We start from the raw sequence: 13,509 nt of genomic DNA on the forward strand, positions 1-13,509 counted from the left end.
AACTCTAAAGTTTTATGATGCAAGATTGATGTATGATAAATGATCCAGCACTTTCAAACCTTTTTAAAGGCTACTTTAGAAAATGATTCCTTATGAGGAAATTAAAGGGACACTCCACTTTTTAAAAAAAAGCTCATTTTCCAGCTCCCCTAGAGTTAAACATTTGATTTTTACAGTTTTGGAATCCATTCAGCCGATCTCCGGGTCTGCGCCAGCACCTTTAGCATAGCTTAGCATAATCCATTGAATCTGACTAGACCACCAGCATCGCGCTAAAAAATATCCGCAGAGTTTCGATATTTTTCCTATTTAAAACTTGACTCTTCTGTAGTTACATCGTGTACTAAGACGGACGGAAAATTAAAAGTTGCAATTTTCTAAGCAGATATGGCTAGGAACTATTCTCTCATTCTGGCGTAATAATCAAAGACTTTGCTGCTGTAACATGGCTGCAGGAGGCGCAATGATATTACGCAGCTGCCGAAAATAGTCCCCTTAGTAACTTCCAATAGCAGGGGACTATTTTTGGGCACTGCATAATATAATTGCGCCTACGGCAGCCATGTTGGTACCACCAGACCTGGGAATCCGCTGAATGGACTACAAAATGGTAAAAATCAAATGTGTGCATTTGGAAAATTAGCGCATTTTCAATAAAAGTGGAGTGTCCCTTTAAGTGAGCAAGATGGATTGTAAGATCAGATAAAAAGATAAATGAAAAGCAGGCAAATTGAACCAAAAAGACAGAAATCCAGCGGAAAATTAAGTGATAGATATCATTTTTGCTCAGTTGTCTATACATCATAAGATGTCAATGTCTTTTTTCAGTATGTTAATCACTGTAGTTGATCATTGTTTTACAGGAATTAATGTTTAGGTCACTGTCATTTCACTCTTATTTCGCTCTCTATCTTCCAGGAAACCAGAAAAGGGGATCCAGTATTTGATAGAGAGGGGTTTTGTATCAGACACACCGGTGGGCATCGCGCGCTTCATTCTAGAGAGAAAAGGTTTAAGTAGGCAGATGATCGGGGAGTTTCTGGGAAACCGACAAAAACAGTTCAACAAGGATGTGTTAGAGTAAGCAATTAGGTCTTTTTTTAGGGGTTTACCCTAGTCCCAGATTAAAATACATGTTTGAGTTGTCTTTGTTTAAAATACATCTTGCACTGACATATCTTAATACAATGTTTTGTCTCTCACACCAGCATTGTTTTTTGTAAGGTTTGTTTGTAAAAACTACTTAAAGGAGCATTTCACCCGTAGAAACATTAATCTTTATTGAAAGTGTGTCAAATTTGTAGTCGAAATGTAACATACATTTAGAATTTGGTTCCTATTTGACTGAGAAAAGGGGTGTTTGTAGTCTCACTCCCTCAACATATTGGACTTCCTTCTTTCAGTGATGCAAAGTGATTATTTTTACATCATTGAAAGAAGGAAGTGCAACACTGAAATCTGTATTTCTCCTGTCTCAGCGGAAACTGAGGATATAATGCACGACCATTCAAAAACATGAATGGGGTTCTAACTATACAAACCTTTATGCAAATGGGTGAAGTGTCCCTTTAAATGTCCTAATATAACTAAGGCCTAGTCCTCTATCAATCTAAACCCTGTCCGGGAAACTGTCCCATATGCCACAGAAATAAGACGATTTCAAATGTTTGTCTGAGAGTAAAATAACAAAAGCTGTTTCTTTCATTTCAGCTGTGTGTTAGATGAGATGGATTTCTCAGGCATGGATCTGGACGATGCGCTTAGGAAGTTTCAAGCTCAGATTAAAGTTCAAGGAGAAGCTCAGAAAGTCGAGAGATTGGTTGAGGCTTTCAGGTAACTTTTTTTTCTCTTTCATCTCACGTCTTTTTTAAATACGTTTTATACATCTCATTTCTTCCTTCTCACAGTCAGAGATACTGCGTGTGCAACCCAGCGCTCGTCCGTCAGTTTCAAAACCCAGACACCATCTTCATCCTGGCGTTTGCCATCATTCTTCTGAATACAGACATGTACAGCCCTAATGTCAAAGCAGAGAGGAAGATGAAACTGGAGGACTTCATCAAAAACCTCAGAGGTGACCGACTCATCCACCCATCAGATCGCTAATGGCCTTAAAGTTTATCGAAAAATAAAAATGATGTCATCATTTACTCACCCTCAACTTTCTCTATAAATTTCTTTGTTCTCCTGAATAGAAATGAAGATATTTTGAAAAATGTTTGTAATCGAGCAGATCTGGGGCACCATTGACTATTATAGTAGAAAAATGTAATGCTATGGATGTGAATGGTGCCCCAGGTCTGTTTAGTTATTAACATTTTTCAAATTAACTTTATTTGTGTTAAGCAGAACAAAGATATTTATTCAAGTTGGGAGGATGAGTAAATGACGACAAAATGTAAATTTTTCGATGAACTATTCCTTTAACTAAATCAGGGTTCTACTTTACAATTCTGTGTTCATTGTAATCAAAGACAGTACAGCTGCTTATTATCATCTCGTTTTGCTCTCACCAACAGGAGTGGATAATGGGCAAGATATTCCCAGGGATTTGTTAGTCGGGATCTACCAGCGCATTCAGAAATGGGAACTCAGGACAAATGATGACCACGTGTCTCAGGTTCAGGCTGTGGAGAGGGTCATCGTGGGCAAGAAGCCTGTAAGTCAAATATTGCTACCCATATAACCCTTGTGTTGTTAGAAAATTGGATCCTGGTTTCAGCTTGTATGGAGAATATATCGGTGTTTAACAGATGTGTGTTGTGTGTGTTGTGTGTGTGTGTAGGTGCTTTCTTTGCCTCATCGCAGGTTGGTGTGCTGTTGTCAGCTGTATGAAGTCCCTGACCCTAATCGACCGCAGCGGAGTGGAGTTCACCAGCGGGAAGTCTTCCTCTTTAATGACCTGCTAGTGGTGAGTCTTCCTCACATTAGTCTCATTCGAAGACTCAACACTTTGAAGTCCACAAAGTAGTGTATAATCCTTTTCACACAGAGATTACAGAAAATACACAGAAAATGCATCTGGGATTTGTTTGATTTTGGTTCATTTACACTGCCAATGGATGATTTTCAGAATCTGTGCATGCATTCACACACATGCTGTAATGGTCCCCTAAAGACAATACACAATTAAAGTCCCGCACATGCCTTACGTTATTGTTTTTGCCTTTTGTTCACCCAGGATGTTTTTTTTTTCGTAAATGTTACTAGGTCCCCTTTATGGGAGTGATCCCAGAACATTTATGGGACGTGTTTGTGTTCACACAGAAGGCTCTCTGCCAATTTTATAAACATTTTCTTGGATCAAAGTGCAGTGTGAATGGGTTTATGTGAACTACAACCCTACTGTTTTCATCTGCAGGTAACAAAGATCTTCCAGAAGAAGAAGACTTCTGTGACGTACAGTTTCAGACAGTCTTTTCCCCTGGTGGAGATGCAGGTTCATATGTTCCAGAACTCCTGTAAGTATTTTCATCCCTCCATCTGTCTCACCATCTGCCCCTCCTTCTTTATTTATACTATCACTCCATCCCAACTCGTTTTATTCTCTCCGTGCCATTGAAGCTTGCCATTTTGGCATCAGCTGCCCCTTGTTTTCCCATAGTCTTTTGGTTTAATAGTGGTTTATGAAGGTGAAAAGACCTTCATAATCTTTGACATAAAGATCCACTTCAATATGGACTATTTTGGCTATTTAAGTGTCTGCAATGCACCACAAAATGCACCTGCATAAATGCATTTCACAAAATTATATATTTCCTATTTTAGGAATAAAGCTTAAAACTACAAGATAGCTAAAGGTGTAAGAACAGATTGTAATTTTTTGTTCATGGTTAAATCTATTATGTGCTAATGACGTTCAGATATGCTAACTGTAAAACAACAAATGAAGAGTTTGGTTCCAAAACGCAATAAATCCATTTTGACAAATTTTGGTAAAAACGTGTTTTTTATACCAAGAAAGTGACAAAATGAAAACCACTATTTTCTGTTACAAACTTTCACATAGCATCTTTAGTTTATAAAAACATAAAAAAATTCAAATCCATATACTTGATTTTCAAAGATTTATTATAAAAACTGATAATTTTTTCCACAAAATGCAATAAATCCATGACAAGTTTTTATTCAAAATGCTATAAATCTATTGAATCAATAGCCTATATAAATGTGCATTCATCTTTGCCATGTTATATTCCTTAGTTGACTAGTTGTACACCAATTAAAAATATAAACATTAATGTCATTAAATCAAAACACTTACTTTGTGATATTAAGATCACTGTCATTGCTGCGGTTATACTTGACGTCGTCGCTTAACGTTTTTCACAGCGATCAGCTGTAAAATGTTTTGGTCCTGCTCGATTTTCGTTGACTTTGAGTAAAATAATGGAAAGTTTTTCATAAGATCCCCTGGGGTCAATGTGTTATCATGACAGAAACTTGATGCTGTCGGAGAACAAGCAACCGTCTCCCGAGTGCCTCTCGCGTAAATGATTAGATGTTGATGGCTTACGTTTCTTTCCCATCACAGAAAACCATCACAGGTTTATCAATGCTATTAAAGTATTATTTTGTTTTTGTTTGTTTGTTGATCACAAAGTACAAAGTAGATGAGGAAAACTAGGACTCCATGTACTCAGCGCACCACCATTGTTTGTTTACATTGCGTGGAATGGTGCGCTGTAATCTGTGGAGTGGATTTATGGCATTCTGTAGAAAAGGGGGAGTGGCGTTTATTGCATTTTGGGAAAAAAGGGAGAAAAGATGACAGAATAACACGGGGTATATTGGATTTTTCGTTAAATTAATAATTTACTTTTTAGTACTGACCTGATATAATACTGATTCTGGCAGTAACTCATTTTTTTCAGAAATGGCGTTTATTGCGTTTTAACCAAACTCTTCAAATTTTTGGTTTTATTTTACCTTTACATTTATGAATTTGGCAAATTTCTGTCAATGTGTAAGTTCACTGGCTTTCCTTGGGATCATTTAAGAGCATGAGATGTTTGTATAAGTTGATTTTGTCACAATGAGAGATCAATAACTAATGACACAAGACAGAGCCCATTTCATTTGGTTCTCTTTAGTGGCGGCCGGTGGCTTCTTTTTTCAAGGGCGCTCGATGCGAAGTTTGTCACAACATGTGTGTAGTCCGTCATGTGTGTGGTTCCTTTTTTCAAAATATGTGTTCTGCACATCGAGAGATCCTGTGTGCATCACATGTCTTGTCAAAATAAGTGCCTGCTGCAGGTGCGTCTAAAGGGTTTATGATAAAAGAGACGCTCGCGTTTGCCAAATACTCGCAAAATCTCATGCGTAATCAGAGTTTACTTTTAAGGGAGTGTCTTGCATGTATTTTTTTTAACGTGAGCATCTCTTTAACCATAAACGGTTTTGACGTGTGTGCAGCAGGCACTTATTTTGACAAAACACGTGATGCACATGGTTCACATGATGCAACAAACACATTTCGAAACGCATGCAACACACGAACACTTATTTTGAATTAGCGCCCCTCGGATGAGCAGTCACGAGCCGGCAGTGGTTCTCTCTCTAAATGAATAAACATTTACCCTCAATCTCTCGTCTTTCCTCTCAGACTATCCTCATGGTATTAGACTTACATCAGCAATGCCAGGCAGTGAGCGGAAAGTTCTGATTGTGTTCAATGCACCGAGTCAGCAGGATCGAACGCGATTCACCAGTGACCTGCGTGAGAGCATCGCTGAGGTTCAGGAGATGGAGAAATATCGGGTAGAATGTAAGAAATCTTATTTTTCTGTTGTTTCATTTACATTAAATTACATTTAAGTGACTTACAGTGCATTACAAGGTCTACTACATCATCAGTATGTTTTCTTGGAATCGAACCCATCACCTGTTGTTCTGCTAAAGACATTTTTTACCATTAAACTATATAAACACATATTTACATTACATATATATTTGGCAGAAGTGACTTTCAGGTATACATTTTATGAGCCTATGTATTGAGCCCTGGGAATTGAACCCATGACCCTGGCGTTGCTAGCGCCATGCTTTACCAGTTAAGCTACAGAGATGTATATTAAAGTCTGTTAGGGATATTTTATAAAGTTAATCAGTCATTTGTGTGTGCTAAGCTTTGCCAGCATTAACCGCAAGTTCACTTTATCTACAGCTGAGTTAGAGAAGCAGAAAGGTGTGATGCGTACAGGACTCCTCAGTGGAGAGGGAGGCGGGGTCAGCGGGATGAAGACTGAGGCTGTGAATGGCACTATGGGTAGACCCAGTCTGGATGACACGTACACAGCAGGGGAGGGGCTTAAACGAACAGCTCTTAGCTCCTCACTGAGAGACCTCACTGAGACAGGTAAAACAAACATTTACTGTTTATATAAAACACTAATACAAGTTTTGCACCTTAAGTTCTTTTACAATATATGGAATACCATTATTTATAAATGCACTCGTTTTATCATATCAAAAATGTTACCACAGGTTGGATTGCTGAGGTTCTGTGTGACAGACACTGCCCTCTCATGGCACAATCTGTATTTGCAGTACAAAGTTTAAAGAACAGGCTACTTACATTACTAAATACAATTTTTGCAGTATATATTATGTATACTGTGCATAGTATGCAAAGGTTCTCAATATATTTCTGAAATATATCTAACTACATTTGATGTACCAGATCAAAGTACACACTACTGGAAACTGTATCCCTGTGCAATGTGCCTTATTTAACCTTACATTACCAGAAGATGATGAAGTCATTTACACCTTCAAAATTTAATCTCTTTCTCATTATTTGGCGATGCTACCAAGAGTTTTATACAATTGGCCATAAAAATGCTAAAATATTTTTTTTATTTCTGAGATACAAACGTTTATTTTTTTTGCATAATGCATACCAAGTCATATGCTGTTTTCAGTAGAATTAGGCAATATTCAGTATGCTGCATTATGGGGTTTTCCGACAGTTTTCCAAACATAGCAAGTGTTTCCTTTTGAGAGTTTTAACAGCAACGTAAATCTTGAACTTGAATTAATTAATTTAGCATAATGACGTATGATTGACGTAAGTTGAAGTTTTCTCCATGATATTTGACCCTGACCCGGCTGTGCTTGGTTGGGTACAGGAAAGCGAGGCCGTAGAAACAGCGTTGGCTCTTTGGATAGTACCATTGAAGTAAGTCAGGAAGCTCTGCTGACCCCCGTAATGATGTTCAAATGGATTGATCTGGTGTTGCAGCTTTATAATATGCATGCAGCATGACGCCTCTGTGTTGTTGAGTGAAAAAAGCTTTGCATGAATTTGTGATTGTTGTGTGTTGAAATGCAGCATGTTTCAGTAGGAATTCCCTATGCATTTGCTATCTGCTACTAATATTACTAACACATGCATTGCTTGGGTGAGGTCAAGGCCAAACCAGTGTTTATGATCGCAGGGCTAACATCTGACCGTGCTGTGGCTTGTGTAATATGATAATATATATACAGTGCCCTTCATGAGTATTGGGACAGTAAAGACAAAATTGTCCTCTTTGCTGTAGAGACAAAATTTGTAAGATGAATACGAGGCAAAATACTTTCCAATAATACATCCCAATACATTTGGAGGGCATTGTATGTGTTATTGAGATAAGTAACTACTTATAATAGTACGTTATAAAGTATCGCTGATCTGTTATGTGTCTTTGTGCACTAATAGGGATCCGTCATTAACAGTCCTCAGCCACACCAACGGCTTCCCATGGGAGGCGCTGTTCCTGGCTGCTATGGGCTGGAAGACTACCGGCCTAATCGCCCCATCCTGAGCCCCGGAGTAGGGGTGGGGGGTGGGCCGGGGCAGCATCACAACGCCGTAGGGAACATGGGGGGAATTCCTGGCATCGGCGATCGAGGTGGGGGGCCGGGGAGCAGTTCTGGAGGGAGCAATTCAGGTTCCTTCCTGGGCTCCCTGTTCGGCAACAAACGAGGCAAACCTCCAGCTCCCCTTATTCCCCCCGGGCCGCATTACCCGGCCCCCGTGCCGCCTCCCACTACAGGAGGGCCGCCACCTCCATCCCCCTCCGCCCTCAGCCAGTCAGACCCCGGTGGGCCATCCAAAATCCAAGCGCTGCACGCTCAGTACTGTCACAACAATTTAGGTCAGCCTCCGCCTCCATACCACCATCATCACCGATATCACATGCAGGTATCCGCCCCAGGCCATCCACCCGCTACCCAGTATACACTTCAGCGAGGGTCACTTCCCCGACGCGGACCGCCCGCTCCCTCTCACGCCCAGCTCCAGCAGCAGCTATCCCATCATGCTATGCAGCAATGCCGCTACGGCAACATGGCCTGCACCCCTCCGCCTCTGTCCCCACATTCGCCCCATTCCCCCACCGGCCCTTTCAGCTTCTACCACGCACACCTCAACACCATACGCCACGTACGTACACCCGGTCCTACCGGCAAGCTTCCACTCACCCTGTCTCATTCTCAGCCCCACCCACACGCCCACTCCCACGTTCACTCTCATATCCACAGCCATCCCGGTCACGTCCACAGCCCGCACCCTCTACTACATCACTCCGCCCATCAACCTCACTTCGTATTCTCCCCTCCCCCTCAGGCGCCATCCGCCATCACCGCTCGCCACATACCCCAGGGCGCCAGCCATTACGTACCGCAGTACCCGCCCCTTTCCTCCATCCCGCCCCCTCCTTCACACTCCCCATTACCCCCTCCGTCCTCACCACATACCCCACTCACTCCTCTCACCCCGCTCTCACCGCATGCCCCGCAGCTTCCCGGGCCCATGGGGGCCCAACCGGGCGGCCCAGGGGGTGGAATAGGAAGCGGAGCCAGCAACAGCAGCACGGGCGGCAGCTCCAAATCCAAACCTATCAACCGCATCAGCACGGTGGTGTGAGCCGCGGAAGAGGGCGCAGGGTCAGAGTCCCAACGCAGAAGAGCCGAAGCCCAGGCAAGAGGAAGCACACCATACTCAGACTCTGTTACTTCCACATACGCTTCCCTCATGTGTAAAGCCTCAAGATGTCGCAGGAGAGCGGGAACATGGTCGGCTACATGGTCAGTGTTAGCCAGAATGGCAAAACACTCGCTGTTGGCAGCCATTGCAGACATTGGCCGCATCAGCATCTACTCTACTACTGAAGTTCTGAGAAGCCAAAAGTAATGAAGGAAGAAAGTGGAGAAGCATTGAATTTGATATGTTTCGCTGCCAAAGGTGAAGCTTACGTGAGGAAGGGGGTGCCAATGTAAATCAAACTGAGATTTTGGATTCAAATAGACCAAATGTAACCCTGTAAAGGTGGAATGCTGAGCTTTTCCGCTTTAAAAAGGAAGCATGGACCAAACTGGACAGATGACTGCAAAATAAAGCAAAAATTGGGACTTGAACTTAACTTTCATTCGTAGTCTCTTTAAGTTTTCATGTGTCTCAGATGACAATCATTTCAGGGTCAGTCAGAAAACTATTAATACATTCCTCAAATTTTCAAATCAGTTTCTTGTCAGAAGTATAAAAAGGGCCAGAATGCACTTTTTGAGGGATGCCAATAACATTTTTGAGACATGTCTTTATATCTTGTGAGTGGAGGAACAGGGTGTAGGGACGTTGTTATTTTGAAAATGCTTTTTGTTATTCATTGTCAGGTTTGTAACAGGTCGGCTATTTCTTGCTAAAATTTGCTGGTACCTTTAAAGAACTTCTTTGCTAGTTTAGGGTGGTTTATGCTGGTTCGTGCTGGTTTGGCTATGATGGATCAAGATTCAGTAGCTATGCTTCACCAACAAAAATCCGGACGCATCAGCAACGTCTTTTTTTACCAAGGAAGTCTTGGTGCTTACGCTAGTTAAGAAATCACCATGCGAAACACTACATTGCCTGTTTTCAAAAAAGATACTTGTGTAAACATACATTTTTTAAGACCTTGTGATGTCACCAAACTCAGCCACCAATCACTGATCAGTACATTTAACTCAGCACCACCCCTGTTGTTACCTCAGCTTGTGCATTTCCCTCTTTTATTCTGTCTATAGCTGTTTATACAATCTCATCTGACCAATGATACATCTATATTTGGCAATTCATTACATAACCTTAGTGCCTACAGTAAAGTCATCGGTAGTTTGAGATGAATAAGGTTGTAATGCAACTGGATATTTTCTCTGGACCACCTTCGGATGAACAGGATGAGGGCCACTGTAATCCTACAGTTAGGTCTGGACTTGGCGTCAAAACAAGGCAGTTGAAATGTGCAGTTATGATATCTTGAATATTAGAAAGAAAAGAACCACTGGATTTGGGTGATTTGTGGGTGGATTTATTACTATTATGATGTCAAATACTACTGATATAATTCTTGCTATTTTTGGTGTAAAAGCAACTACTAATATTATGGATGTGTTTTAGCGGAGTGCTGTGCCGATTGTTTTTTAAGAGCTTTTTTTAGAAAGACAGACAGGTTAGAGTCCTCGTGTACAAATTAATGTTTAGCAAACTAATTGGAATGATTTCAGGTAAATGTTTTGCAGCAAGTTTGTAAAATTATATTATCTATGTAAAAAAACGTATGATCCATGTAAGCGTCGTTGTTGCCAGAAGCCATACACACTTACTTGAGCAGCTCGCTCTTTTAATATTGTGAAATAATGCCGAGTTGCATGTCCAATGTCAGTGGCCACTTATTTTTTTAAATGAAAGCGTTTAGGGACCTATATGCACACACACTTGTTCACAGTAAAATATCTTTAAATGTGAAGAGTACACTTTTGCTGACATTTTCTGATTTTGCACATCCACAAGTTAAAGTTCATCAGTGCCTAGGATCCAAAGGTTCATTACCATTTGCGTCCCTCCCTTTTTCACTTCCCTCCATTGACACCCAAAATAGGCCAGCACAGGATCATTCATTGTATTACATTAAATATGTGATTGTGTTGGGGCAGTTATTTTTGTACTTTTAAAATATTAATTATACTTTCTAATATTTTTAAAAGTCCAACAAGGATAAAAATATATATTTTAAATTATGAATTTATGCTGTCACATTTTATCATTTTTATTTGGTTTCGCCCACATTTGATTGGATTCCAGTACTTCAAATCTTCCTGTATTGCCCGTGGCTGGAAGAAACCATACAGCAGTCATTTACCTTGTAATGAAATTTCTGTCATAATTTTTCACCCTCATGTCTTCTAAAACGTTATTTATAGCAACATTTCTGCTCTTTTTTCAATATTGAAAGTAATTGATGACCACTTGTGTCAAGCAAGATTCTTAAGGGAGTTTTTTTGTGAATAATGAATTTAATTTTAGTTTTATCATACTGGTATGATCTTATGATTCAAAAGACATGCTACAGTATAAAATGCATAAGTCATATTTGCTATACTTTTGACTTTATGCTGTAATGTACAGTACTGTGCAAACGTCTTTGGCCACCATCACCAGCTTTGTTGTTTTAGAAAAGTTTTAATGTCCATCCATATTTATTTTTCACTCTTTTTTTAAGATACAAACAAATACGAACACAAAATTAAAAACAAAACAATTTTCAGAACTAAATGTCTTCTTCAGGCATCAGTCAGTGTCTAGTGTGACTTCTCTTGGCATGAAACACATCTTGAGCTTTTTTGAGGAGACTGAAGTTCTGAAGTGATTCGACTAGAATTAGAAATTAGGATTTAATTTCATTTATATTTAAGAGATCTTGCAGTTTCCTGCTATTGCTCAAGTAGAAGGGGAGTTTACCCTAAATACTTGACACTTTTAGCTTATAGTTTTATATTGTTTTTAATACTACATACACATTTCCTGTATTTTCAATTGTGTTCTAATAAAGAGACTGAGAAATAATTATTTATGATCACTATACAATTGCAAAGACAACAAATCTAAAGGTAGCATAGTGGCCTAATGCTACGTACACACCAAACGCGGGGCATCGCGTTACTCGCTCTAGATTACTCGCAGAATTTATCTTCGTGTCATGCGAATTTTTCGCTCTAGTTAAAAATGTTCAATTTGGGCGAAGACTCGTTTGAGGTGAGAAGCGCGTGTTTTCGCGGTAAACGCGCCGCCCATATCGCGTCATCCGCATTGCACCACGTGAGGACGCGTCTGATCGCGTCTTTGCATTGACTTAGTATGTAATCTACTCGTGCAAATCGTTGAACTTGCGTCTGGGGTTAACCCACAGTAATGCTACGTACACACCAAACGCGGGGCATTGCGTTACTCGCTCTAGATTACTTGCGGGATTTAACTTTGTGTCATGCTAATTTTTTGCTCAAGTTGAATATTTTCAGCTTGGGCGAAGACGCGTTTGAGGTGAATAGTGCATGTTTTCGCGGACAACTCGCCGCCCATATCGCGTCATTCGAATCGCCCCGCGCGAGGACCTGTCTGATCGCGTCTTTGCATTGACTTTGTATGTAATCTACTCGCGCAAATCGTTGAACTCGCATCTGGTGTGAACCCACATTAAGACTTTTGCACAGTATTGTATATTGTGTTTTTTTTAAGCCTGGCAGTCCCTCCACATTTATTGCATTGCCTTTCTGCTAAACTGCTGTTTCTGAAAAAAACTCATGCAGGTTCAAAATGACATGAGGGTTAGTAAATAGTGACAGCATTTTCATTTTTGAGTTTTGTCTTTTTATGCTTATGCCCTTGTAGACAGCGCTCTGATTTCATAAGCTACTACACGATCTGAATCTTAAGGACCATTTCCTACATTTCATTCTTTCCTTTGGGTTTGCAGTGGGTTTAGCTTTTCTCTAGCTCTAATGCTTTGCTCTTGTGCTTGTATTAACAGTTCTGAGTGCTTGGGCATGCTGAGCTCAAACACAGATACAGCAGAGATGTATGATGTTAAAAAAATCAATCCAGTGTTTTTTTCTAAACGTGTGTACTGGATTCTAGACATGCTAATGTGTTGCGCCACTGTGCCCTGTGTTGCATGTGTATCTGCACTTAGCTGAATGACGCTGTATAAACCTGAATGTATATATTAGTTGATATAAACATGCCATATTTACTCTGCACTGGACTGGGAATCAATATGGGACTGGGCATGGGAACATGAACAATTGTTTACATTTTAAGGACTGGGGCGGGGGGCTCGGAACGAATTGTAATTGTAAAATTGTATCGGTATGTGTGTGTAAGAGCAGTTCCTATATTTAAGAAGAATTAATTGTATGAAATTTTATTTGTATATATGTATGAGGTTACAATGCAAAACGAATTCAGAGAGATTATGTGATAATTTATTGCTCTCATTCTATAAAACATGTTCTTGCTGTTGGAAAGACTTATTATTATTATTTCTGACATCAGACAATATTTTTGTGTGACTACCTGTTTCGCTGTGTGTGTGTGTGTGTGTGTGTGTGTACCTGGTAATTATCATGTTGTGATCACCAATTGTCCCCACAAAGATAGGAATACCAGTGGGTACATGTTTTGTATGCCGGTGGGGACTTTAACCTGAATGCACA

The 13,509-nt window shown here is 40.2% G+C and overlaps 1 protein-coding gene across 7 annotated transcripts in view; it reads left to right on the forward strand.

Annotated features, from left to right (window-relative positions):
* The window catches only part of iqsec2a (IQ motif and Sec7 domain ArfGEF 2a), a 123,666-nt gene that overhangs the window by 70,927 nt on the left and 39,230 nt on the right, over window positions 1-13,509 (forward strand). For 3 of the 7 annotated variants that reach the window (XM_055167915.2, XM_055167914.2, XM_055167918.2), the window contains 10 exons: window positions 919-1,080; window positions 1,711-1,833; window positions 1,908-2,074; window positions 2,520-2,659; window positions 2,786-2,911; window positions 3,362-3,461; window positions 5,606-5,767; window positions 6,167-6,358; window positions 7,131-7,180; window positions 7,703-13,320. In XM_055167915.2, the coding sequence (XP_055023890.2) occupies window positions 919-1,080; window positions 1,711-1,833; window positions 1,908-2,074; window positions 2,520-2,659; window positions 2,786-2,911; window positions 3,362-3,461; window positions 5,606-5,767; window positions 6,167-6,358; window positions 7,131-7,180; window positions 7,703-8,911 (2,431 nt within the window). In that variant the 3' untranslated portion in view covers window positions 8,912-13,320. Of the gene's footprint in view, window positions 1-918; window positions 1,081-1,710; window positions 1,834-1,907; window positions 2,075-2,519; window positions 2,660-2,785; window positions 2,912-3,361; window positions 3,462-5,605; window positions 5,768-6,166; window positions 6,359-7,130; window positions 7,181-7,702; window positions 13,321-13,509 lie in introns of those variants that run through there. The other 4 variants (XM_055167919.2, XM_055167920.2, XM_055167922.2 and 1 more) reach the window with 2 other exon arrangements.

This window comes from Misgurnus anguillicaudatus, chromosome 5 (assembly GCF_027580225.2).
Source record: "Misgurnus anguillicaudatus chromosome 5, ASM2758022v2, whole genome shotgun sequence".
NCBI classification, from domain to species: domain Eukaryota; kingdom Metazoa; phylum Chordata; class Actinopteri; order Cypriniformes; family Cobitidae; genus Misgurnus; species Misgurnus anguillicaudatus.